At 41.7% G+C, this 25,315-nt stretch overlaps 1 protein-coding gene across 1 annotated transcript; it reads left to right on the top strand.

The window, feature by feature from the left end:
* The first annotated feature begins 112 nt into the window (after window positions 1-112).
* On the top strand, window positions 113-25,109 carry TDG (thymine DNA glycosylase). The gene is made up of 10 exons (XM_027593803.2): window positions 113-325; window positions 13,160-13,302; window positions 15,132-15,373; window positions 16,980-17,049; window positions 18,443-18,578; window positions 18,772-18,854; window positions 18,934-19,028; window positions 22,022-22,193; window positions 22,610-22,735; window positions 23,179-25,109. Exons 1-10 carry the CDS (start codon window positions 303-305, stop codon window positions 23,307-23,309), a joined length of 1,221 nt encoding a protein of 406 aa, XP_027449604.1. The 5' UTR covers window positions 113-302; the 3' UTR covers window positions 23,310-25,109.
* The last annotated feature ends 206 nt before the right edge of the window (window positions 25,110-25,315 follow it).

The following is a 25,315-nucleotide window of genomic DNA, read 5'->3' as shown; positions in this document are numbered from 1 at the left end:
AACCAACGAGAGGGAAGCGAACATGATTGGGCTGCCTGTATCACGTGACGACCACAGGGCGTGGGATTTGGCTTCGAGCTGACGGAAGCGCCCCGCGAACGGGGGGGGGGGTCGGGGCTGGGGGGGGCGGTAGCTAGAAGCTCGGGGGAGGAGCTTGAGCGCTATCCGCTGTCCCAGTTCTGCCGGTAATCGTGTCCAGTCCCTGGTTATTGTCGTACAGCCGTTGGTACGCCGCGCTACTACGGAGACCAGTCATTTGCTTGGCCGGCAGGCGCAGCTGCCAGCAAGAGCGGCAGCGGGGAATGGAAGCGGAGAACGCGGGCAGGTAAGACCGGGGCGGAGCGCCGCCCCTCCCCCCGCGCCCCTCGCGCCCCTCGCGGCGGGGTTAGCCGGCGGGCGCGCGCACGCACGCAGGGGTCTTTAAATGCCGCGGCCCGAGTACAAAGGCCGGGGCCGCGCGTGCGCACCGCCGGCCGGGCCGGGCCAGTGCTCACCCGGGTAGCTCGGAAGCCGCGCCTCCAGCGCCGGGGCGCTTCTTCCGGCCTTCCCGACATCCAGCCGGCTTTAAGTGCGTTAGTCAGCAGCCAGCAGTCTGCAGATCACATTTCTTTTCAGTTGCCATTGTTGGCTGCATTTCCCTCCACCCTCCCTTATTATGCGAAGAGCTGTAAAGATGGAGTATCACACGTATCACTCCTGGAGTTTTATTTTAAAAGTTAGAGATTTATTGTGGCTTCTTCCTCCCATAGGTTTACTAAAAGCAGCGTGAGGGGCCGCAAGGTAGAGAACACTGCCGTACTGGAGCTCTTGAATTCTGGACTGTGACTAAATACTCCCGAGAAGTCATCAGTGCTTTCTGGTGATCTTAGGACGGACTTAAGAATCTACTTTCAATATGACCTTTGGGGAGAGTTAGATACGTGGAGAGAACATTTGGCAAGAGCAGAGATTTCGCGATTTGAACTCCTGGCAGAAAACTAAATGAAAAAAACTAGGGTCTTTAAAAAGAAAAAAGTGATGACTTATATTGGAATAAAATTCTTTTTGACCTAGTGAAGAATTTTCCTGACTCTCCGTGGCTCATGGGTCTTGAACTTAGGCAAGACACTTGGCTTCTCTGGGTCTGTTCGTGTCTGTAAAATAGGGCATCTCTGGAATCCGATTCTGACAGGCTGTGAATCTGTGTTATGTAGCAGGGATTAGATCACCAAAATCATCTTTAGAGTTTAGGAAAGGTATATGTAAAAAAGTGTGGGCTTTATCCTGCCTTTGCTGGTCACATCCACACATAAAGTACTGCACTTCCTTCCCAGAAGAACTTGTGGAACTTGCTTCTACCTCTGTGATCTTACTTCAGATCAAAATTGAAACCTGGGTGAAAACTACCATCAAAAGAATTACACATTAGAAGACCTTGCTCAGTGTCTCACAGCAAAGTCTTAGGTCTCTGGTACAAAGTTTACCCCAAAATTGACTTATATTCTGTTCTTAACTTCATCCACAGGGTTATAGACCATTTTTAATTTTGACTCACAAAGTTTTAACCTCAGGAAATAGAATTTTGTGTTAGTAGTGTACGGGCTTTATCCTTGGGAATTCTGAAATGACTGAGGCCCCAGATAATCCTGAGAAATTGGGTTTCTGTCAGTCTTACACTAATCAAGGAGTAGAATGGAATGCTGAGTATAATGAATTTACTTTCTATTTTGGAGAGTAATTTCAAAAAATTCTAAGAAAGAAGTTCCATTAATATGGACTCTTAAAAAAAAGATAATTGTAGTATCATAACAAATATTTAAAGGCTAACCAGAGAGGAAAAAAGGAAGGAGACTATGTTTCTAATGATCTCCAGCATGAGAAGACATTTACCAAAAATGGAAAGTAGGATGTCAAATCAAAAATGACTGGAAAAGTGTGATACGGGCCACTGAAAATACATACTGAAAAGAGTAACCCTCAAATGACATCATTCTTTCTAGAAATGTTAAAGAGATCAATAACTGTTTTAGTTAGGTATTGACAGCAAGGGCAAGAAAGGTCTGGGTTTTCTGCCTAGTCCACTGGCATATTAGTAGATAACAGAAAACAAACACTTGGTTCTGATTTTGATTTTTTTTTAAAGATTTTATTTATTTGAGAGAAAGAATGAGAGAGAGAGAGAGAGAGAGAGAGCACATGAGAGAGGGGGATCAGAGGGAGAAGCAGACCCCCCGCCGAGCAGGGAGCCCGATGTGGGATTCGATCTCGGGACTCCAGGATCATGACCTGAGCCAAAGGCAGTCGCTTAACCAACTGAGCCACCCAGGCGCCCTGATTTTGATTTTTTTATCTCAAAGATAAAATGTAGACTGGAAATGGCAGAATGAATATCTTTTTTTTTTTTTAAGATTTTATTTATTTATTTGAAAGAGAGAGACACAGCGAGAGAGGGAACACAAGCAGGGAGAGTGGGAGAGGGAGAAGCAGGCTTCCTGCTGAGAGCAGGGAGCCTGATGTGGGGCTTGATCCTAGGACCCCAGGATCGTGACCTGAGCTGAAGGCAGATGCTTAACGACTGAGCCACCCAGGCGCCCCAGAATGAATGTCTTTAAGAGACAAGATAAATGAGGGCATTTAAGAGAACTTTCAGTGCTCTAAGAGAAATCATATTTCCTGGCCTGGATAAGTTATATTTCAAATGAGAGGCAAGATTTCAGCCAATCTTTAAGACTTGTAGACAACAGGAGAGGGGCCCAAAGCCTGAAAATAAACGCATGGGTTCCTATTTCTTCCAAAGGTGGAGTCTGTCCTCTAATTTATTGACTTTGATCCTAAACAAAATTTTTACTTTTCAGTGGTTATTGAGCATATTTAAAAGGAACCAGTGACCACTAGGCTACAGTATACTTTCAGGAAAAAGTAGGATATATCAAGCTAGGTTCATTCCCTTTTGGATAATGATACTGGACTAGACAGCATCAGGAGGGTAATGATAGGAGGTACCTAAAAGTATGTAATCATCTCTCTCTGTCTTTACTATTACAGCAAAATTACTGTATACCAGGCAGTTGTAAGTGTTAACTAATTTAATCCTCATAGCCAATGAATTAGGTACAACTATTGCCATTTTACAGATGTGGAAACTGGGACAAAGAGGTTAAGGAACTTGAGCTAGTAAATGGCAGACCTGAAACTTGAACCCAGGCAATGTGGCTCGAAGTCTGCCTCCCTAACAACTGTGCCATGTACCACTTCTCTGTGGGCAAGATGAAGATGGACTGATGCAGTCCAATTAGGTGAACTCAGAACTGGTTTACTGCTGAAAGGATCAAGGGGAGGCTGAAGAGCGGTCTAATGTGTCATGGAGTGCCACCCCAACTTGTTCTTTTCAACAATTTAACAACTGCAAGGTGCTGATAAAACTTGTGAACGACCCAACTCTGGGAGGAGTTTATGGAATTGATAGTTTGAGTCAATCCAAATCAATCCTAATGGCTGGAATGGTGAATCATCTTTTACCAAAAGAGCCACAGTTCTGTGCTTGGGTGCAGAGAAATCAGCGATACAAGGGGGAGGTGATAAAAGGCAGTTTTCATTGATGATAAACTCCATATGAATCAACAGTATAATATGGGTGCCAGAAAAGCTAATGTCGTGGATTCTGCAGCATGACTCCAGAATGAGGAAGGTGATAGCCCTGCTCAGTTTCAGGTTATGATGAGGCTATATCTGGAGTATTTTTATTTTGTTTGATTCTGAGCACCAAAAAATGAGAAAATCGTGAGGAAATTTGAAATCATACTATATGAAGAATAGTTGGCTGAATTGAGGATCTGGCTTATTCTAAATCTTTGTGTTTATAGATTCTAATAGATTATGTACCGCAAGTACCCAGTAATGCATGGTAAATACACATACTTCCACTTCGCAATATTTTTTTGTTAGTGGTGGTGGTGGGCAGCAAAGCAAGGTTTATTGAGCGATGGCAAAGTGGTAGTACAAAGCTTCCGAGGAGGGAGGGGACCTGAGAGGGTTGCCATTGGAATTTCTAAGTCTAGCAGTTTTTATGGCTTGTTGGAGGGCTGTTTTAATCAGATTAACCCTCCTTGGCCTGTCACCCAGTCACATTTTTGTCATCTACCTATTACGTGGGAAAGAAAGGGTGGAGGGCTCCTTCCCTGGTGGTATAAAATCCCTTTAAGGGTGGTTTCCTCTTAGGGCAGGGGCTGTCTGCCTCCCAACTATTCTTCATCACTCTCCCCTCTGAAGAGGTAACGCTAACTGCTGTTAGGGAAGAAGGGTGATGACTGATTGTAGCTACTTCCTGCTGGTCAGGGGCATTGGATGGGACAGCAGTCAGGGTTCCTCTCATCCTGATCTATTAGGGGGTCCCCTGTAGATGTCTGGTTTGACCTCCATGCGAGGCTCCATCTGAACCACCATTTGGAGTTTGATGACCTTTGTTCTGGAAGATACAAAGCAGGTTAGGGCATTTAGGAGGCAAGGCCCAAAGCACAGTGCAAGACCGAGTACAGCTGGGGTCAGGCGAGAGATAGAGGCTGTTTTAGTGAACTCCCCATAATACTGTGAGGAGAGGGCAGGCGAAGGGAATGCAATAAGGATTATGATTTTGATGGGATATAGGGAAAGTAACATTTAAGAAGACTTATCTGTGTCCGGTCACTTCAAGACTAGTTTGAGGTCTTCTCTGGGTTCACAGAGGGATTTCATTTCCTTGTTGTTAGGCCCCGTTGGGGACCAGGGTTTGACCTTGGAATGGTAGATCCAGGCTTCAAATTTAGAGGGAGCATGCTTTTTCTCCATGTCCTGGTATCCACAAGCAACAGTGGCCTTGTTATGCCCAAAAAACCTTTCCGACAAGGGAAAGTTGTGGAGTCCTTAAGTTGTATGGGAACAGGCACTGCTGTTAAGGCCCAACCCATTTCAGCCTGAGTTGCCCAGACCTAGGAATTAATATCAACCTCTGTTTAGGGGAGGCAATTGCTAATTTGCCCAGGGTCTATCAATATGAGAGTTAATAGCTCTACCTAAGAGAAGTGTGGGGCTCTCAGGCATTAAGAGTGAAAGGATATTAGATCTCCCTAGGTGCATCCCAGAAGGTGAGAAAAAAATTTGGCTTATGGGTTGCCCGGTGCCACCCTTTTTTTTTTTTTTTAAGATTTTATTTATTTAATAGAGAGAGAGAGACAGTGAGAGAGGGGACACAAGCAGGCGGAGTGGGAGAGGGAGAAGCAGGCTTCCCGCCGAGCAGGGAGCCTGATGCGGGGCTCGATCCCAGGACCCTGGGATCATGACCTGAGCTGAAGGCAGTCGCTTAACCAACTGAGCCACCCAGGCACCCCGCCCGGTGCCACCCTTAATGACAACACTGCTATTGAACAGTTGGCCCGGGACAGAGAGTAGAACAGAAAGGGTGGCTCCAGTATCAAGAAGGAAATCAACTGGTTTTCCTTCTGTTTCCAAAATTACCTGAGGGTCTGGGTTCCCTGTAGTGAGCTGTTTTGGAGGAGCCACCATGTAGAGCCCCAGGCCCCATCATCCCAATCAAGGGCGCTGGCCACCTGACCCTCGCAGATTGAGGTCCCCGAGGGCATTCAGATTTCCGGTGTCCCCCTCCACAAGTGGATTCCAGGGCAGTGGTTTTTGCCATGGGGGCATTCTCACTTCCAGTGTCCCGGGTGGCCGTTCTCTTTCGTTTCTGTGCCCACTCTTCTCTTGGTCCCAACTGTAAAAGACCCACTGTTAGAGCTCTTCTAGGGTCCCCTTGGGGCCAACAGCCAACTTTTGCAGTTTTTTCCCAAATATCTGGGCTTTAAGAATGATCTCAGCCTCGGCGGAGGGAGGGGAGACCCGGGGGAGGTAGCTGTGTATTTAATGAGAGTCTCTCTCAATCTATGAAAACTGTTGGGTTTTCTTCCTGAGTTTGGGCTGACAGTTAATTTACCAACAGACCCAGATATCCTTTACCAGAGACTTTGAAAGCTATCTTAACAATTGCCCGTGACAACTTTGAGACAGACAAGATTAACCACCATTTTTTTACCAACAGACCCAAATATCCTTTAAAAACACAAACTTATGTCTGGTAATTGATGCTTTAGCACTTTATCCTCTTTGGAAAAGGCCTAGATATAACCCCATTTATCATCCAAGCAAAACTTTCTTAACAATTACTATAACTTTTGAGAACCCCCATTTTAATGTGAGCTAATTTCACTTTCGGCAAGCCTAGATAGAATCATTCCAGGTTCTAAACCTCATCAGCTTGGACACGTGAGCATGCGCCATGTTTTTTCCGCTAAGTGGAAGTATGCAGTCCATGTCAGCCGGAGAAGACAGGGAATTTCCCTGAAACAAAGGGAGTTTTGGCAGCTGCTCGGGAATATTCCTTAAAGTCTCTGTCCTGAGGTAGACTAACCACAGTTGGCTCCAATTATAGCCATTAACCTGGGAAACGAATGAGGGAGAAGCCCCCATGTACTGCTCGATCCCTCTAGGATGCAGGCTTGGAATGTCAGCGATACGAGTTTCCAAGGGGATTGGTAGGATCCCAGTTATGGTCTTGAAAGAGTCACAATTGGGGTCTTGAGGTATAGCCTGGGCTCCAGTTGGAAACTGAAGCCACCCATGGGCTCACCCATCCATACCTTGATCTCCATATCCTTCAGCAGTGGCCAGAACCCCACGTTTTTCTGCTTCGGAGGGGGTCTGATTTAACAGAAGCATTACATCCAAGTTTGGAAAACTTTGAGGTTCCCCTTCATCTCAGGTCTTGTAGTGGCACCTTCCCTTGGTCCCCCTTTGAGCACTACCTCTTCTCAAGCACCAGCAGGGGTTCCAGGATAGGGCGGGACAGGTAAGGGGACCTGATCTTACCTTAGGAAGGAGAGCCAGGGGTGAGATTCCCCTGCAGACTCCATTTGCCTATCTGCTTTTGATGTGGATGTGGTATTCCTTTGTTCCATTCCCCCCCCACCCGCCTCACCCCCCCACCCCCCGCAACTGGAGTGGTAGGGAAGGTCCGGAAGAAAGTAGCCAGGAGGCTGGGATCAATCCTACATGACTGAGATCAGAACAAAAGAAAATGAGCTTCCTTTTTCCCAGTTAAAACCCAGAAGGTGTTCACCTCAGGTGGCCATGTCTCGTCCTCCAACTTGTATTGTGTCCATGCCCTGGAACAAAAGAAAATGAGTTGCCTTTGTCCAGTTAAAACCAGGAAGGCATCCAAGTAAATGATACTGAGTGACTTACAGGTCTGATACTCTTCCTATAGCCTGTAATGCCAGGAAGGGACTCTCAAGGAATAAGGGCCTGGTCAGGGAATTACCCATCTACAAGAAGAGAGGAAAAGGCGTCCCTTACTTCAGTTTCTTACAGTTGATCAGGGAGACATGGGCAGAGAGGAAAAAGCATTCCCCACCTCAGTTTCTTCTCATCTTCTCCTGATGTGTGGCCCTAGGTACTCATGCAACTGACAGCCAGAGCCCCTGTCCTCTCTGTGAGAGTAGTCGTGCTTACCCAGGCTTGGTCCTACCTCCAGAGAACAACCCTGGTTTTCCTACCCTTAAGACTCCCTTAGAAGTCAATGGATACACTAGACTTCTTTTAGTAGAGTTGTTCTGTCTGGCATAGCCACATGGAGGGACAAGATGGGGCAGCCAGGGAGAGGAAATCCACCTGAGATAACCCCTGTGGAGCTGAAAAGTTGAGAGATCCCTTAGATCTTAGTTCTTTTGCCCTGCTTGGCCATTCCTTCACATAGATGGTATAGCCAGTTCAAGGGGTGTCCTAGTAATGCCCAGGATAGGAGTCAAACAGGAGACTGTTCCTCACCATAACAGGGAACTGTGAGTGAGATCCCTTGGAGGCTACCCGAACCACTCACAAGAGACTGTCCAGGGGACCATCCTGGGCTTTCCCGCTAGTTCTCTTAGGGGAGGAATCAGCCCAGAAAAGTGTAGTAGAGGAGTTTCGCTCTGGATGCTGGGATGGGCAAGGAAGGAACCAGGTCCTTCCAAGAGCCTTTGTCTGTTCAAAGGGTAGCCTTGGTCAGGCCCTTCAGTTGCTGCTAGGTTTTCCCTAGGTCCCTCACATCTGGTGATCTGCCCCGAAAGGAGTTCTGAGTCCTTACCAAGTCGACATTCCCAACTTCCGTTGGGGGATCAGTGGGAAGGAGGCCAGAGAGCCTGTCCCTTGAGAATGGCAGCTGCGCTAATGGCTCTCACGTGGCTGACAGGTGCTCACTGTTTCAGCAAACAAAATGGGGAGGAAGAGAGAGGCGGGGGAGAGAGACTTGCTGCCCACTACTCACAGTTAGTTGTCGGGTGGATATCCCGAATGAATCCCCCAAAATGTTCCGGGGTTTTTTCTCCGTCAGTGTCCTCGTTTCTTGGGTACGCCACTTCCAGGAATGAAGAGGTAGACCAGACAGAGTGGTGGGCAGCAAAGCAAGGTTTATTGAGAGATAGCAAAGTGATGGTACAAAGTTCCCAAAGAGGGAGGGGAGGGGACCCGAGAGGGTTGCCCTCTGCTTTGCAATATTAAATGTAGTCTTTAAATAGTTATGATGGTATTTGGTCATAGTTTATATAACTAGTTCCCTTTAGTTGAGTGTTTGGATTATTTAGCATTGATTTTTTTTGTAATTATTCAGTGTTGTGTATGATTGTTTAAATGAAAATAATAAAATACTGCTATAGAATGTCATTTGAGAATTCATATGTTGAAAACTAACCCCGACTGTGATGATATTTGGAGGTAGGGCCTTTGGAAGGTGATTACGTCCTGAGGGTGGAGCCTTCATGAATGGGATTAGTGCCCTTATAAAAGAGGTCCCAGAGAGATTCTTCTCACCTCTTCCATTCTGTAAGGATATAGTGAGAAGGCAACCCATATGAACCAGGAAGTGGGCCCTCAACAGACATTAAATCTGCTGGTGCCTTGAACTTGGACTTTCCAGCCGCCAAAACTGTAGTAAGAAAAAATATGTTTTTTTGGTTTTTTTTTTTAGAGAGAGAAAAAGTAGGGGAGGGAGAGAGAAAGAATTGCAAGCAGGCTCCATGCCCAGTGCAAAGCCCAATGCAGGGCTGGATCTCATGACCCTGAGATCACAACCTGAGCTGAAACCAACAGTCGGGTGCTTAACTGACTGAGCCACCAAGGTGCTCCTAAAAATTATTTTTTGTAAGTCACCCAGTTTATGGTATTTTGTTATAGCAGCCCAAGGAGACAAGTATATTTAGAAAAGAGCAGTTAAATCTTTAAAATAGTGGGAAATGGGGCTCCTGGGTGGCTCAGTCAGTTAAGTGTCTGCCTTCAGCTCAGGTCATGATTCCTGGGTCCTGGGATCGAATCCCACATCAGGCTGTCTGCTCAGCGGGGAGTCTGTTTCTCCCTCTCCCTCTGCTGCTCCCCCTGCTTGTGCTTGCTCTCTCTCTGTCAGATAAACAAAATCTTTAAAAAAAAAAATAGTGGAAAATAAAGGATTAAAGAAGTTGGGGTTCGTTTTAGAGAAAATCTGGAAGTTTGAAGTACAGCAAAGCCTGAATTAACTGGACTACTCAGTCCACTGTGTGTGTGTGTTTTTGAGAAAGACTGTCGGGAAATACCCAGTTCTTCAGGAAAATACACAGTATATCCACTTCAGATGGCTATAAAAACCAGTGCTTTGAATACTGAAGATCAAGAGAAGGGGGCTGTGAATGGAGGCTAGGAAAGGGGGGGGCAGTTAGCTGCAGGCAAAGGGGAGGTGAGATGGAGGATGTGGGGACAAATGATAGGGGAGAAAAGTGAGCAAGGGAAATAAGATCATCCCTCATGCTTAGCAATTTGATATGAAGGAGTTAACAAAAAATAAAAACTCTTTGGAGGCTGTTCGGAGTCTGGACAGATTTAGTCCTGTTTTCTATATGTTGTCTGTATATGTAGAAATCATTTTCATGGTCCTGAGAGGTCCTGAGAGGATGAGTGACTTGACCAGGTGCTCTTCTGTTGCTGTCCCTCAACACAGAGAAAATGATGCTTTGTAAATTTTGCACAATTCTGAGTTCCTAAGTGGCAATCATATATAAATACAACAAATGTATTAAATATTTTCAGATTATGGTTGAACAGGTTTATGCTACTATCCAGCAGCATACTATCCACTAATACAACTGTTACTGGATAATAGACAATTAAATTATCCAGAACTCTAGTTTTCTAGCTTTGAAGTTCTTGAAGGTTTTTGTACAGATGTATTGCTTGCTCCTGCCAAGTAGTAGGAATGTTGTGATGCACTCTTTCCTTTTGTTCTGTTAGGAAGCTGTTGATCAGATGATAAGACGAAACGCTCAAGTATAGTGTATTACCTTAGAACTTACACATCATATTTTTCAAAGCTTTATTTTTCTATTTCTAATTTGTTTGTTTTCTATTTCTAATTTAACTTTTTGTGAGGTACCAGGGATCATTTTTAGAAAGATTAAGGGACATATTGATATTATCGATAAGTTTCTCGATTTCTGTCAACATACCAATTTTGATTTTGATTTTATCTCTAAAATCAAACCTCAGATTTTTTTTTCTTCCTTTTCACTTCTTCTTCAGCCAACTCTGATTCTAAAATTTTAATTTTCAGATTCTGAGCTTCAGAATTTAATGACCCCAAAATATGCAAAAGGGACCATGTTTTAGAAATTTATTTTTTAAAGTTCAGAATCCTTTTGAGTGTAGTGTTTTCCTAAATTAAGTATTTTAAGTTTGGACTTTGTGAAGTGCTCGAAATGGGACACATCTGTGAAACTCTTGAAAGTCGTAGCAAGAAACAAGGGAGAGGGTGGAAGGTTGCCCTCCTTTCTAAGTGACAGACTAAGAACAGACATCGTGCATTCTTCTGGCCACTCACTTATTGTCACCATATGTCTTTACTTTTATACCTTCCAGCTGAAAGGGCTTGCTAACATCTCAGGAAACTGCTGCTGGCCACAATCAATATACAGTTCATTTTACTAGAATTTCTGAAGGGTCACTAAACAAGATCTCGTGATGTAACCTAGGAGTATCCAACCCCTCATTAGAGTATATATGTCATCAACATTGAACAACCAATGTTTTTACAATTTATCAAAAAGAGCTATGAATATTATTTTTTAAAAAGACTTTATTTATTCATGAGAGCGGGAGGTGGGGCGAGAGAGAGAGGGAAAAGCAGGCTCCCCTCGGAGCAGGGAACCTGTTGCGTGACTTAATCCCAGGACCCTGGGATCACAACCTGCGCCGAAGGCAGACGCTTAACCAACTGAGCCACCCAGGCGCCCAGAGCTATGAATATTATTAAAGAAAAGTGGAGGTGGGGGGGACATTTTACTTTGTGCTGAGCATGATTTAAGCACCTCTCTTCATTTTTCACATTTGAGCTTCTAGGACTTGTCTACATATTTTCCTGATGTGCAGCCTTAGGTTACAGTACTGTTTTGTGTTCTTTTTGACTTTAAAGTCTGCATTAAACATTTTCTGTGCTTTTAAAAATATCAATAAATGTAATTTTGCTGCATAGTATTTTCTCATGTACTGAAGTTTACTGCATTGCTGTGTCTATTTTTTTACATAATTGAAAACAATTTTTTTAGATAAAAAAGTAAAACTCTTAAGATAGAGTGTAATATCTTTCTAATTCTTAACCTTTTCTTTAGCAGCTTACCCTTAAAGATAGCCTGAAGCCAAAGTTACTCTCCAGTCGTTTGTCCATTGGGGTTTGGCCCCTGTCTCTCTCTGAGCACCCAGCATCCTAGCCTAGCCGCCCACAGATAGTCTGTTACCCTGTGGTGCCTTGGCCATTTAAGCTTATTAAGGCCATTTTGTTAAGATATGAATTATATACTATAAAGTTCACCCATTTAGAGCGTACTAGTTTGCCTTTTTAATCTCTGCTTTCTGAGCTTCTACTTTTCTTGCTCTGTGACTAATAAGTGAGTTCACCACAGAAAACATGACTTTTCTCTCCAAATGGTGAACGATACTTATCCACTTTATTTCGTAGTGTTTTCCTTCCCATTGTGTATTTATTGGCATCATTTGGCATCAGCTGTAGCTTGAGTTACATAAAATATATGTTTACTTCTCTGGCTTTGTGCTGAGGGCAACAGTTTGAGATAGTGGTTTATAGTCATTGAAAGTATTTTTTTGGTAGTTGCTTCTTGTGAAAAGTTACTTTTTGCCTCTGTTCCTTATATTGAACTGACTTACTTGGAACAAAGTCTGAAAAATGTTCAGAAAAGAGGTTTAAAGTGGTTTTTTCCATAAATTCCCACAGATATGTACAGAATAACCATTTCTAGTCCTAATCTAGTGGCAAAAAGCCAGCAACGGTTTAGAAACAGATCCAATGAATAAATCGTTAAGTAGGCAGATAAACCAAAAGAGAACCTTAAGTTAGATTGGAGGGAAGGCAGGAGTGGGGAGATGTTAGGCAAGAGTGTAAGGGTTACCAAGACCCGGGAATCTCGTGTATGTCGTGGGGATTACAGCTAATAATACTGTGCTGGTTACTTGAAAGTTGCTAAGAGAGCAGATCTTCAGTGTTCTCATTGCAAAAAAGAACTGGTAATTATTTGACAGGATGCAGATATTAGCTAAGACTGTGTTAGTAATCATTTTGCAATGCATGTATCAAAACACATTGTGTGCCTTTACCTCGTACAAGGTTATGTGTCAATTGTATATCAATAAAGCTGTGTGACGGTTAGATTGGAGGGCATCTTTGTGACAAAAGGGATTAAATCTGAAGATAGAGACACAAATGGCTTTTATGGACACTTTAATCCTATATGAGCTGTTGTGCCTTTTAAATGTCTCTGCTGTAAAATTCCCATGATCTCATTTCAGGGAAAGCAGAGGCTGACTTGACAGGACTGGTAAGTTTTATTGATGACACATCTTGTCATTAAACAGTAGGAGAGTTAATTAACGTTTGGTTAGTAGGCACAAAGTAAAAATTGGGTGAATGTGCACATGTGGAAACAGATATCCCTTCTCCCTTTGCCCCTATTATCAACTCCAAATGTTACAGCCTGGTTACAAACCTTTTGGATCCTGAAGTTTTTTTTTTTTTACAGCTGATTGTTTAAACTTCTAGTTGGGTAACTTTAATTTCACATTTTATATTTAATTGTTCTTTCAGCTATTCTCTTCAGCAAGCTCAAGCTTTTTATACATTCCCATTTCAACAAATGATGGCTGAAGCTCCTGATGGGGCAGTGGTGAGTGAACAGCTGATGCCCGCAGAAGTGCCGGACCCAGCTCCTGCTCAGGAACCTGTACCAGGTAGTTTTCATCCCGATAGTGTAGAAAATTAACTATTGGATTAGCCAACATATGTAAAAAAGGGTTTAATGACGAAATTTAGTTTTATTTTAGTATTAAAATTTTTAGCCACCTTTTAAGTATGTGCAAGGCACTGTGATAGGTTTGGAGGAGTAAAAGAACGTGGGTCCTGTCCTCATATATCTCCTAATCTAGTAGGAGAAAATAATAATGTTATACTTCAGCACACAGGGGTGAAGAGGGACACAGGATACTGTGAGAGCTCATAGGGTGACACCTAACTCAGACCGAGGCCCAGAGGCAGCTTCCCAGAGCTCTGGAAGCCATGGGTGAGGAGACTTTATCCCCAGGAAGAATGGGATGGGGAAATTCCAGGCTTAGGGAACAGTGTATGCAAAAGCACAAATGTGAAGAAGCATGACTGTTGAAAAGTAGTGATTCTGTGTTTTGGCATCTGGTGTATAGCCAAAAAATAGTAAGTGATGAGGCTTATAACCTGAAGAATGTATGTGCTGTCCTGAAGGCAGTAGGGAGCTGTTGAGAGAATATAAGCAGAGGGTGACTTAACATAGACTGACATTCTAAAAGTCGGCCTAGAAATACTGTAGAGGATGGATTGGATAGTAGGGAGTGAGGCAGGATGTGGAGGCAGAAAGTGGATTCGAGACTGAATAATCTGGGGCTGAAATGAGGAGCACCTGAGGGGACGGAGAGGAGGTCATGGTTTTCTCCAGGGCAGCGGTATTGTATGAGAAATGGGCACAGCGTTCCAATTTCGGATTCCAGAAACACATCTGACTCCATTGCATTGGGGATACCTCTGCCTTTGACTCTCCTGTTGCCTCCAAGGTCGATCCGTTGGCGTAGGGGATGGCTAAATCAGGGTGGGGTAGAGGGAGGAAGGACAGGAGGCTGGGCTAGGGAACCACCAAACAGTAGAAGGGGGAGGGACCCAAGAAATTAAGAGCGATGTTGAAGAATTAAGGGTAGGAAAACCAAGCCTTTTTGTGGGTAACTTTAAGTTGGTGGTTCTTGACCAAGCACCCCCCCACCCCCCACCCCCACCCTGCAAGGGACACTGGGCATTGTCTGGAGACAGCTTTGATTGTCATGATTGGCAGGGTGCTACTGGCCTCTACTGGGTGGAGGCCAAGGTGCTATTAAACATTCTATAATGGACAGCACAGCCCCCTATAACCAAAAATTATTCAATCTAAAATGTTAGTAGTGCTGAGATTGAGAAATCTCAATCTGCTTTAGGTCCTGAGGTAGATCCTGCTCTTGCCTTTTGAAAAATACTTTCATCCCAGAGATTTCATCCTCAGCACCTCTACACTCACCTCTTTGGCTGTGTGTGGAACAGAATATACACTCATAATCTCTAAAACAAGTCCATAAGCCATTAGAGGCTTTCTATTGCTGGAAATTATGGGGAAGTTGAGTTAAAATGCTTCTCTTCCTCCCTATTTTTCTACTTATTTTTTCATTTTATTTAACTATTTATGTATTTACATTTAGAATTCCTATAAAATAGTATAGATGCTTTGTATCCCTGGGGAGGCCAAGAAGACAAGTAAGAGTGTGCAGAAAATCAGTCTATGGTTATTATGGACGTTTCATCCCAAGAACAGCTAACAGAGGAGAGAGGGTGGGGTGTGGGGCTGCGTGAACCCAGTCCCCGGGTGAAGGAAGGGGAGAATGGTGCAGAGGACCCTGAGGTGGGAAGGTAAGAGTGTTGATAGGGTGAATTTTCTGGGAAAGCTGCCTAACGTTTGTAAGTTACATTTTTCTTCATCTACATCTACACTCTGGAAATTACTGTGTTTCAGAGACTCCAAAAGGAAGGAAAAGAAAACCCAGAGCAACAGAACCAAAAAAAACAGTAGAACCCAAAAAGCCTGCTGAGGCCAAAAAATCTGGCAAGTCCACAAAAGCAAAAGAAAAGCAAGAAAAAATTACAGACACATTTAAAGTGAAAAGAAAGGTAGACCGTTTTAATGGTGTTTCAGAAGCTGAACTTCTAACCAAGACCCTCCCGGACATTTTGACCTTCAATCTGGACATTGTGATTGTAAGGATTTTTGTCCGCATTTTGGTTTTATAAATAACATTGCTGGATTAATGTTACGTAACCTCTGTTCTTGCAAATAGCATTTTGTTGAAAAGAACCATTTCTGAGAATCCTTTTGGTAGTAAATGGTATCTCCTTCATGAGGTTGTATTATATAGGTGTGTTTAAGAGGATGGGTTTCAGATCCTGCCATATGGGTATGACCTTGGACAAGCCTTAACCTTCCTAATCACCAGTTTCCTTATTGGTGAAGCAGGGGTGATGATAATACCTCTCTCATAGAGTTGCAGTTAGATAAAATAATCCATGTGGATCCCTTAGATCGCATGACACTTGTGAGGTCTCCGTAAATGCGAATACTGATTTTGAGCTTTGGTTTTTGTCAGTAACTATCAGAAATAGCACTGTGCAACAACTGTAGCTGATGTGGAATAAGCTGCTTGCTGGGAGTGGAGAAGCCAGCTGTGGCTGGACCTGGACTCAGTTGATCGGCTGCTCCAGGACCTTTCTCTTTCCGGCCCAGTTGGGCGGGTGTGGGGGCCTGGGGATATGTGGGGGTCAAACTAGTCTTTGTTTTTTAAATTTATTTTATCATTTTTTCTTTGTATTGAAGTATAGTTGACACAGTGTTACATAGTTTCAGGTGTACAACATAGTGACTTGACAATACCATGCACACCACAAGTGTAGCTGCCATCAGTCCCCACACACTACTACAGTCCCATCAGCCATACTCCCGATGCTGTACCTCCCACTCCCTGTCACCCATTTTGCCCATCCCCCTGCCTCTGGCCACCACCAGTTTGCTCTCTGTATTTATGGCTCTGTTTCTGCCCTTTTTTTTTTTCCCCTGACTGGTTTTTGTTTGGTCGTTTTTTAATTTTTTATTTATTTATTTTTTATTTTTTTAAAGATTTTATTTATTTATTTGACAGAGAGAGAGACACAGTGAGAGAGGGAACACAAGCAGGGGGAGTGGGAGAGGGAGAAGCAGGCTTCCCGCAGAGCAGGGAGCCCAACACAGGGCTCGATCCCGGGACCCTGGGATCATGACCTGAGCCGAAGGCAGACACTTAACGACTGAGCCACCCAGGCGCCCCTGTTTGGTCGTTTTTTTAGAGAGAGAGAGAGAGACCACACAGGCAAGAGCAAGCAGCCTTGGCGGGGGAGGGGCAAAGGGAGAGGGAAAGAGAATCCCAAGCAGGCTCCATACCCACGGCAGAGCCTGAAACGGGCTCCATCTCAAAGACCCTGAGATCATGACCTCAGCCAAAATCAAGAGTTGAGTGCTTAACCAGCTGAACCACCCAGGCGCCCCCAGACTGGTTTTTAAAAACAACAGCAACACTTAAAAGGGAATGTTTTTCTTCACAATGGAATACTTTGGGGGTCCCTGGGTGGCTTAGTAGGTGTGGAGCTTACTTAAAAAAAAAAAAAGGAATACTTTGTTCAAATCAAGACTAGGTACCTGATAAAACAATATTGCTTATGATGCTGGATTAAATTTTTATTTTAATAAATTTAGTTTTGTCCATCATTCCTCCACAGAAGCCCTAAGGCTTAAACCCTACTTTTTAAGACTTAACTGTATAAACATTTTTTGTAGATTGGCATAAACCCAGGACTAATGGCAGCTTACAAAGGGCATCATTACCCTGGACCCGGAAACCATTTTTGTAAGTAATTACTTTTTTTTTATTATTTTACTTTTAAACTAGTATGTTTATTAATAGTTTGGGGTTTTTTTTTAAACCAAATTGTGTTTTTTAAAAGAGAGATTGTTTGTAAAAATACATACATGTTTTCTGTGCATGTGTACACAAAAATAAAAGTTTTGAAACTTTTTGGTGTTTTTTGTTCACATTTTGGTGTGAGAGAGTGGAGGGGCAAGAAAAGCAGTACTTCCTCCTTTGTTTTGCTAATAGTTTTGTAGGAGTTTTACTATATTTTTTAATGAATTTTCTCTCTTACTTGCTATCTGCAGTGCTAGTAACAGTAGTACCTCAGTGTGCCCGTGCAGACAGAATACGAACCTTTCCAGATTTCTGCTCATCTATTTCCTAGGAGAGATGAAGTGCATTGATCATTGGTGATCAAGTTGTAATAGTTAAGAAATTTTGTGATTGGAGACACTCTCCACAGATACTTCGTATCTAGCAGAAAATAGTATTAAAGAGCCTCATACTTGTAGAGTGAGCTTTAAAACCAAGTATAACTACTGTTGTATTATCTTCTGTGTAAGTCCACTTACCTAACGCGGCCCAATAAAAAAAGGCATGCAGTAGGCCCTCAGGAAATACTAATCCATTATCTACGTAACATTAAAAACATTTAGGGCAGGGGCGCCTGGGTGGCTCAGTCGTTAAGCGTCTGCCTTCGGCTCAGGTCATGATCCCAGGGTCCTGGGATCAAGCCCCGCATCGGGCTCCCTGCTCGGCGGGAGGCCTGCTTCTCCCTCTCCCAGTCCCCCTGCTTGTGTTCCCTCTCTCGCTGTGTCTTTCTCTGTCAAATAAATAAATAAAATCTTTAAAAATAAATAAATAAATAAATAAATAAAAACATTTAGGGCAAAAAATACAGTAATGTATTTTTGGAACTAAGGACATATTTTTTAAAAATTTCTAGAAAAGTTTGAACTTTTCATTTCTTCCACTATCAGGGTGTTTGAATGTTACAGGTCTCTTGGTGTATGTTTATCTGTTCAAGTTATTCCAGGGGCAGGTAGTGGTGTTACCAGTTATTAGAAAGGAAAACAAGCAGTTTTGAAGTTTCCTACACTGACTAGCTGTGTATTTCCAACAGCCATTTACCTAAATTGCCCTGTGAAAAAGGGATAAAAATAGAAATTAATATTTCATAAGATAGTTATCATTAAATGAGATAATCCATGCAGAGGGCTGCACACATAGTAATTGCTTGATATGGTATTTACCCATAATTTTTTAAATATCATAAATCTTTTTTTTTTTTTTTTTTGTACTTTCAGGATAAAATGTAGACTACCATATCGATTCATGGGGCAAAAACCTTTGATCTATATGGAAATAAACTGAACTCTCATTTTCACAGGGAAGTGTCTGTTTATGTCAGGCCTGAGTGAAGTCCAGCTGAACCATATGGATGATCACACTTTACCAGGGAAGTACGGTATTGGATTTACCAATATGGTGGAAAGGACAACACCAGGCAGCAAAGATCTTTCCAGGTAATTACATTTATTTTTATAGGTTGGAACCTGTTCGTGCAGATGCCTTATATACCGTTGAAATACTATATGTACTTAGTTCAAGCTGACTTAACAAATACATGAAGCGATCTTTTATCCACAGATATCTCAATTTAGCATATTATAAATATTACCATACTTATATTTTGCCTACTTTTTAATTCAATTTTAGTAAAGAATTTCGTGAAGGAGGACGTATTCTAGTGCAGAAATTACAGAAATATCAGCCACGAATAGCAGTGTTTAATGGAAAATGTAAGATTTACTTTTAAATTTTATCTTTTTTCTTTGCTAACATTATGGGCAATGTAAATATGTTTGTATTTCATTTTAGGTATTTATGAAATTTTTAGTAAAGAAGTTTTTGGAGTTAAGGTTAAAAACTTAGAATTTGGACTTCAGCCCCATAAGATCCCAGACACAGAAACTGTAAGTCCTTAAAATTACATTTGTAAATCAGCTAAATATGAATTTTTTTCTAGCTAGCTTCCCTTTTTTATTTGTCCTGTTCATCGTAATTGATGCCATAAAAAAACACTGGATTTTGTTGAGTAATAGTTACATATCAACTCAAAAAAGTTATGTATATAACTCAAAGTTATATAGTTGCAGATTAATTCAGGTACTGGTAGTTAAAATAAAGAAACATTTGTCAGATAAAATGTCTTACTGATGTTATTTGGTTAAAATATTGGAAGGAGCTAGCTAACATACATTCAAAATCTATTTAATGGCATATTCTTACCAAATTCAAGTAGAGTAGGCTTTATTGAGTATGAAACAAATATATAAATATGGACATGCTCCCGATTAGTAAAACTGCTCATCACCCCCTGCTTTTATATCTTAGCCCAGTTTCATTTTAGAGCCGTATAAATAGTATAGAGCTCAGTTGCAGACAGACATCCAGCCAGTCTGACTGGCACGCGATACTCTTTACTATGGCCTTGTACATGAGGCATCGTGAAGAAACAGTGGTTATCAAACTCTGTCATTTCCCAGAGCTTCTGCAGACATTTGGCTGAAATTTTGCTTCTTAAATATAGTTTTAAGTTTTGTTTACAACTTTTTAAAAAACAACATACACACATAGACCCATGTGTTCTAGACAGTACTTTAAATGATGGAGAAGCCAGTGTCCCACCAGGTTTTTATGGAGACCTCAGAATAAAGTTTCTGCCACTTACATTTGAACTTCTCCTTTAAATTTCTTCTGTTTTTAACTTGTTTTAAATAGGTGATTGATAAAGTAGGTGGTAGCCCTGGTCTTTCTTTAAACCGAGGCCTACACTTGTCTACTTTGGTAAAATTGTATAGCTGAGTTCATGGCTTTCTATAAATTCCTGCATTATTGTCCCTTAAGAGCCAGATGAGGCTCAGGTACATCTCTTGGATATATGTGGCCATAATAGTGCAATACTAAGTGAACTTGAATCATATCACGACAGGTAGTTTTACCTCTTATAATGAGCTGGGAGTACTTGTAGCTTTTAAAATGTATTCTTTGTTATGAATTACAGTTATTGATGATGTTAGTGATTCAGCTCTGAAATAAAAAACTACTTTTTTGGGACACCTGGGTGGCTCAGATGGTTAAGCGTCTGCCTTCGGCTCAGGTCCTGATCCCAGGGTCCTGGGATCGAGTCCCACATCAGGCTCCTTGCTCAGCAGGGAGCCTGCTTCTCCCTCTCCCTCTGCCCCTCCCCCTGCTCATGCTCGCTCTCTCTCTCTGACAAATAAAATTAAAAAAAAAAACTACTTTTTCAAATTTCTGGATCTTCTTAAAGATTTTATTTACTTGAGAGAGAGAGAGCGCATGAGCAGGAGCAAGGGAGGGAAGTAGAAGCAGACTCCCCTCTGAGCAGGGAGCCCAACTCGGAGCTTGATCCTGGGACTCCAGGATCATGACCTGAGCTTAAACAGACGTTTAACCAGCTGAGCCACCCAGGCGCCCCTCTGGATCATTTTATTTTATTTATTTTTGAAAAGATTTTATTTATTTCAGAGATAGGGGGAGAGAGAGAGAATGAGAGAGCACCCAGGCATGAGCAGGGAGAGGGGCAGAGGGAGAAGCAGACTCCCTACTGAGCAGAGAGCCTGATACAGGACTGTATCCCAGGACCCTGAGATCATGACCTGAGCCCAAGGCAGATGCTTAACCGACTGAGCCACCCAGGTGCCCCCCTCTGGATCATTTTAATTGAAGAATATCTTGGGATGGGAAAATGTGCTATTACAAAACCTGGTAGCATTTGCACCTACACATCTTTATGAGTCAGGAGTTTCTAAATGTCTTCTAAACAAAATTAAATAATTTGTTTCTGTAATGTTGTGGAGGCCAATATAGAAATTGCAACTGGAAATTCCATAGTCTAGCAGCCTCACTCTTTGATATATATGTGGTATGTATTATTATATATCTTGTATTCTATGAAGGACAGTTTGTTGTCAGTATCCCAGATGATAAATGCAAATGTCTTTCTCCTTAGTCCTTCCAATTCTGGGCATTTATCCAGCAGATATGCTCACACATACTCAAATTTGTACAAGGTTTTTCACTACAGCTTATAATAAAAAAAAGACTGGAAATGTCCTAAATGCCCACAGCTGGGCCTTGGTTAAATAAATATACAAGTACTACACAGCAATAAAAAAGACCATCTTTTTACTCTAATCTAGATATCTGGTACAGAATTATCTCTGAATGTGCTGTCGAGTCAAAAAGCAAGGTATAGAACAGGGAATAGAGAGCATGTTACCATCCGTGTGTTTTTTAAAAAGGGTGTGGGAGAGTACATGTATTAGACACATTTGATTGTATATTCATGGAATACCTCTGGAACCAGCAACTTTGATTGCCCTGGGAAGAGAACGAGGTGGATAGAGGTAGCATTGGGAGGGAGGACTTTCATTGTATACCTCTGTGCCCTTTTGTACCTTTAGAATTGTGAACAGTCTTGTCTATTAAAAAGACAAGACTATTAATTGACAAATGAACATGGGGCAGACGCCTCATCATTTTTGATTTATTGACTTTGTAATAAATAAATTTTACAAATTTGAACTCAAACACAACTACTTTTTTTCAGTTTGCATGTATTAATTATGTGATAAGCATCATTATTAACCTAGAAAAAATTTTTTTCCTCTCTATGTAAGTGGATTTGGTAGACTTGTAAGATTTACGTAACTATAAAATTTTATAATTCTATCTCTGGGGGCGCCTGGGTGGCTCCGTCGTTAAGCGTCTGCCTTCAGCTCAGGTCATGATCCCAGGATCCTGGGATCGAGCCCCACATCGGGCTCTCTGCTCAGCGGGAAGCCTGCTTCTCCCTCTCCCACTCCCCCTGCTTGTGTTCCCTCTCTCGCTGTATCTCTCTCTCTGTCAAATAAAAAATAAAATAAAAAATCTTTAATTCTAGCTCTGCTATGTTATGCCATCATCCAGTGCAAGATGTGCTCAGTTTCCTCGAGCCCAGGACAAAGTTCATTACTACATTAAGCTGAAAGACTTGAGAGATCAGTTGAAAGGCATTGAACGAAACACAGACGTTCAAGAGGTGCAATATACGTTTGATCTACAATTAGCCCAAGGTGTGTTCCCGTTTTCACCCCATTTATTCATTTCATGGATCTGTACATTACAGGAAGCATGTTGTGGATTTAAAAGCAGGAGAAAAGAAAAGTTGTATTTGCAGCCAAAGTGCTCTGACAATAGACATTAGTCACTGTTAAAAAATCTCCTTTTACTAAAGTCATCCGATGTGGGTACTCCTGCAGATGTTGAGGATACAAGAAACATCATAGCCCACCTGAAATTAAATCTAATAGGCTTTTACAGTTCCTATGAGTTAATTCAGTATATGTCATAAAGAGTTTAAAAGATAACAGAAGATACGTCTCAGGATACATGAACTAGAAAAAGATTTGTTCGTGATGACTTCTGAAGAAAGCTGTTTTCAAAACCATTGTATAAAATCCATTTTAAATCCCTTTCACTGTCCTCACAGAGGATGCAAAGAAGATGGCTGTTAAGGAAGAAAAGTATGACCCAGGTTATGAAGCAGCGTACGGCGGTGCTTATGCAGAAAATCCGTGCAGTGGCGACCCTTGCAGCTTCTCTTCCAGGGGGCTAAGTATGTTCCCCTCCGGATGTGCATTCCTTTCAAACGCTTGGTTTTGTCAGGACTGGGGAAAAGGGGTGGTTTTTTTTTGTTGTTTTTGTTTTTTTTTTAAGAGAATGAATTATTGACGCTTAGGAATGGGACCATGAAAATCTTGTCAGTGGCCGGTAGTGAAAATGCGATGGTTATCTGATGTTCTGCCACACGCGCGTGTGCAGCTGATTTTCTCTAAGTCACCGAGTCATCCTAATCGCATTCCCTCCATGAATAACAGTTGAGGGATTCTCAGTCCTGTGTCTGCTGAGAGAACAGAGATTTATCATTGTAATCAAGAAGCTTGTGTAACTATTTTAATAGCAGTTTCCCTTCACTGGACTGCTCAGACCTCCTAGTTAAATCCTGTAACGTTTTTAGATAGAATAAATTAATCCTAACATTCTTTTCCCCCCTGGCAGCTGACAGTGGAGAATCAACTTTCAGTGACATTCCAAACGGGCAGTGGATGACCGAGTCGTTTACAGACCAGATTTCTTCCTTTAATAATCATTGTGGGATGCTGGAACAAGACGAAGGAAACCACGCTTAAGAGTGGTGTTTCTCAGCTCTACCTAAATGCTGCAGTTTTAATGCAGTTGTCAAGAAGTGGCCCTCAGTTTGCTAACTGAGGCATTTTATTAGTATTTTACTCTGTGATATAATGATAGTACAGTTGTGTGGTAGAATCAACTGTATGAACCTAAGTAAGTTGGGAAAGAAAAAGTAAGGTTTTTTGTGTATGAGTTTTTGTATTTGAATTAACCATCATTCCAGCTTTTTATAAACTATACTTCACTTATGAAGAAATTAATTTTCTTTTGGGAGTCACTTTTAATCTGTAATTTTAAAATGAAACAGTCTGAATATTTATACTTGATTATTAACTGTGCATAAACCCAGATAGACATTATTCCTTTTATGCCTAAGAAGGGCATTCTAATATTAATTACCACTGATAAAGAGGCAAATGTGTTCGTTTTTGTATATGAAGTTAACCCACAGTGGAGGCTCATTTGGTAGTTTTTAGTGGTGTTTGATGGGCTCCCTGAGTCGTATTTACACTCACACTTCTTTGCCTCACCAATGGGGAGTGTTTGTGAGAGATGCCCAGCAGTAGAAATACAAAGTATGGCCTTCCAGCAGCAAGGCTAGCCTGGCCTTATCTGACAGGGCACTGAGGTCTGGCTTTGACCTCGTCACCCCGGGTGTTAATCCTGTAGTACAGGTTGAAACTGTTGTGCTGGGATGGTAAGTTCCAGAGAATGCAGTAGACCTTTTTTAAGTTTGTTACTTATTCCTCTGTTTTACTTGAGAGACATACATTTGATAGGGAAGGAACTGAATTTTTCGTACAATATCTATCACCATTCTAATTTTATCCTCCTCGGCTTTAAGGGTATATAACGTGGAAAGTGGTGACAAATGAACTCTTAGGCTGAGCAACAACATGCTGGAGATGTTTGATAATCTGATTTAAATTGGTGCTTTATGTACATGAGGTGTATTAAGATAACAGATTTTTTCTTGCTAGGTGTATCTAAATAATTTTTAAAATCTCTACATCATTGTCTGTTACTGTGGACTAATTGAGCCTCATGGCAGGGTTAGTTTGAAGTAACATACCTTTGTGATTTTATGCCTTTTCCATGGTGCTACAAAGAGTCCAGACTACTAGGCCTGGTGGATAGTAAAGCTGGGTATTCAGAAATGCCATTTGCAGTTACTCCTGGTCACTTCTGAATATCCTGATTTCATACATACCCAGGGAGCATGCTGTTTTTCAATATGAAAATATTTATGAGGTGGTTTTTTTTTCCCTAAGAGACTATATGGCCTGTTCTCTGTGTAATAAGAGAAACAAAGTCTTGTGAATCTTAACATGCTTTTTAGCTGTGGCTATGATGGATTTTATATATCCCTTAGTCTAGTTCAAACTGTGTAAAAGTTATTCAGCCCATGTTATTTAACTCATGTACTGTACTGCTGTTTACACGGATATTTTATGCAGGTGCTTGGAAGTGCCTTGCATCAGGGATTAGGAACAATTGAATTATTTTTTCATGGGACTATGTAAAGCATGTAAGTAGGAATTGCTTTGGTATATAATGAGTGTAGCCTTACAATAGATTTTTTTTTTTTGAGTGGAGAAAATGCCCTTTAAATTATGATGGACACTCATTAGGGGGTTTGAGGATTTTCCAAGCATACAATAACGGTGTTTTTCATTACATATGAAGATGAGTAGTAAATGTTGATATATCCTATACATGACAATATGAGACTTTTTCATTAAATAATATTGAAAAAGTTTTTAAATTCATTTGAAAGTCTTGATGGTTTTTACAATAAAAATATTAAGAATCATTATCCTAAGTTGCAAGTTTTTCTGCAGTAGGAGTGACCGGTATTCTTTCCGCCCTTACATGTGAGGTCGGTCTACCCTGTATTATGTTTAATGTGTAGAATAATACATATACTGAAAATCATTAGAAAATCTGCAAATATTTTATTTTTTCAGACATTCATGTTTTAAATGTAATATATTGTTTTACAAAA

Source organism: Zalophus californianus, chromosome 9 (genome assembly GCF_009762305.2).
Source record: "Zalophus californianus isolate mZalCal1 chromosome 9, mZalCal1.pri.v2, whole genome shotgun sequence".
Lineage (NCBI taxonomy): Eukaryota > Metazoa > Chordata > Mammalia > Carnivora > Otariidae > Zalophus > Zalophus californianus.
The sequence above is the reverse complement of the archived record's forward strand: the minus strand, read 5'-3'. Positions and strand labels throughout refer to the sequence as shown.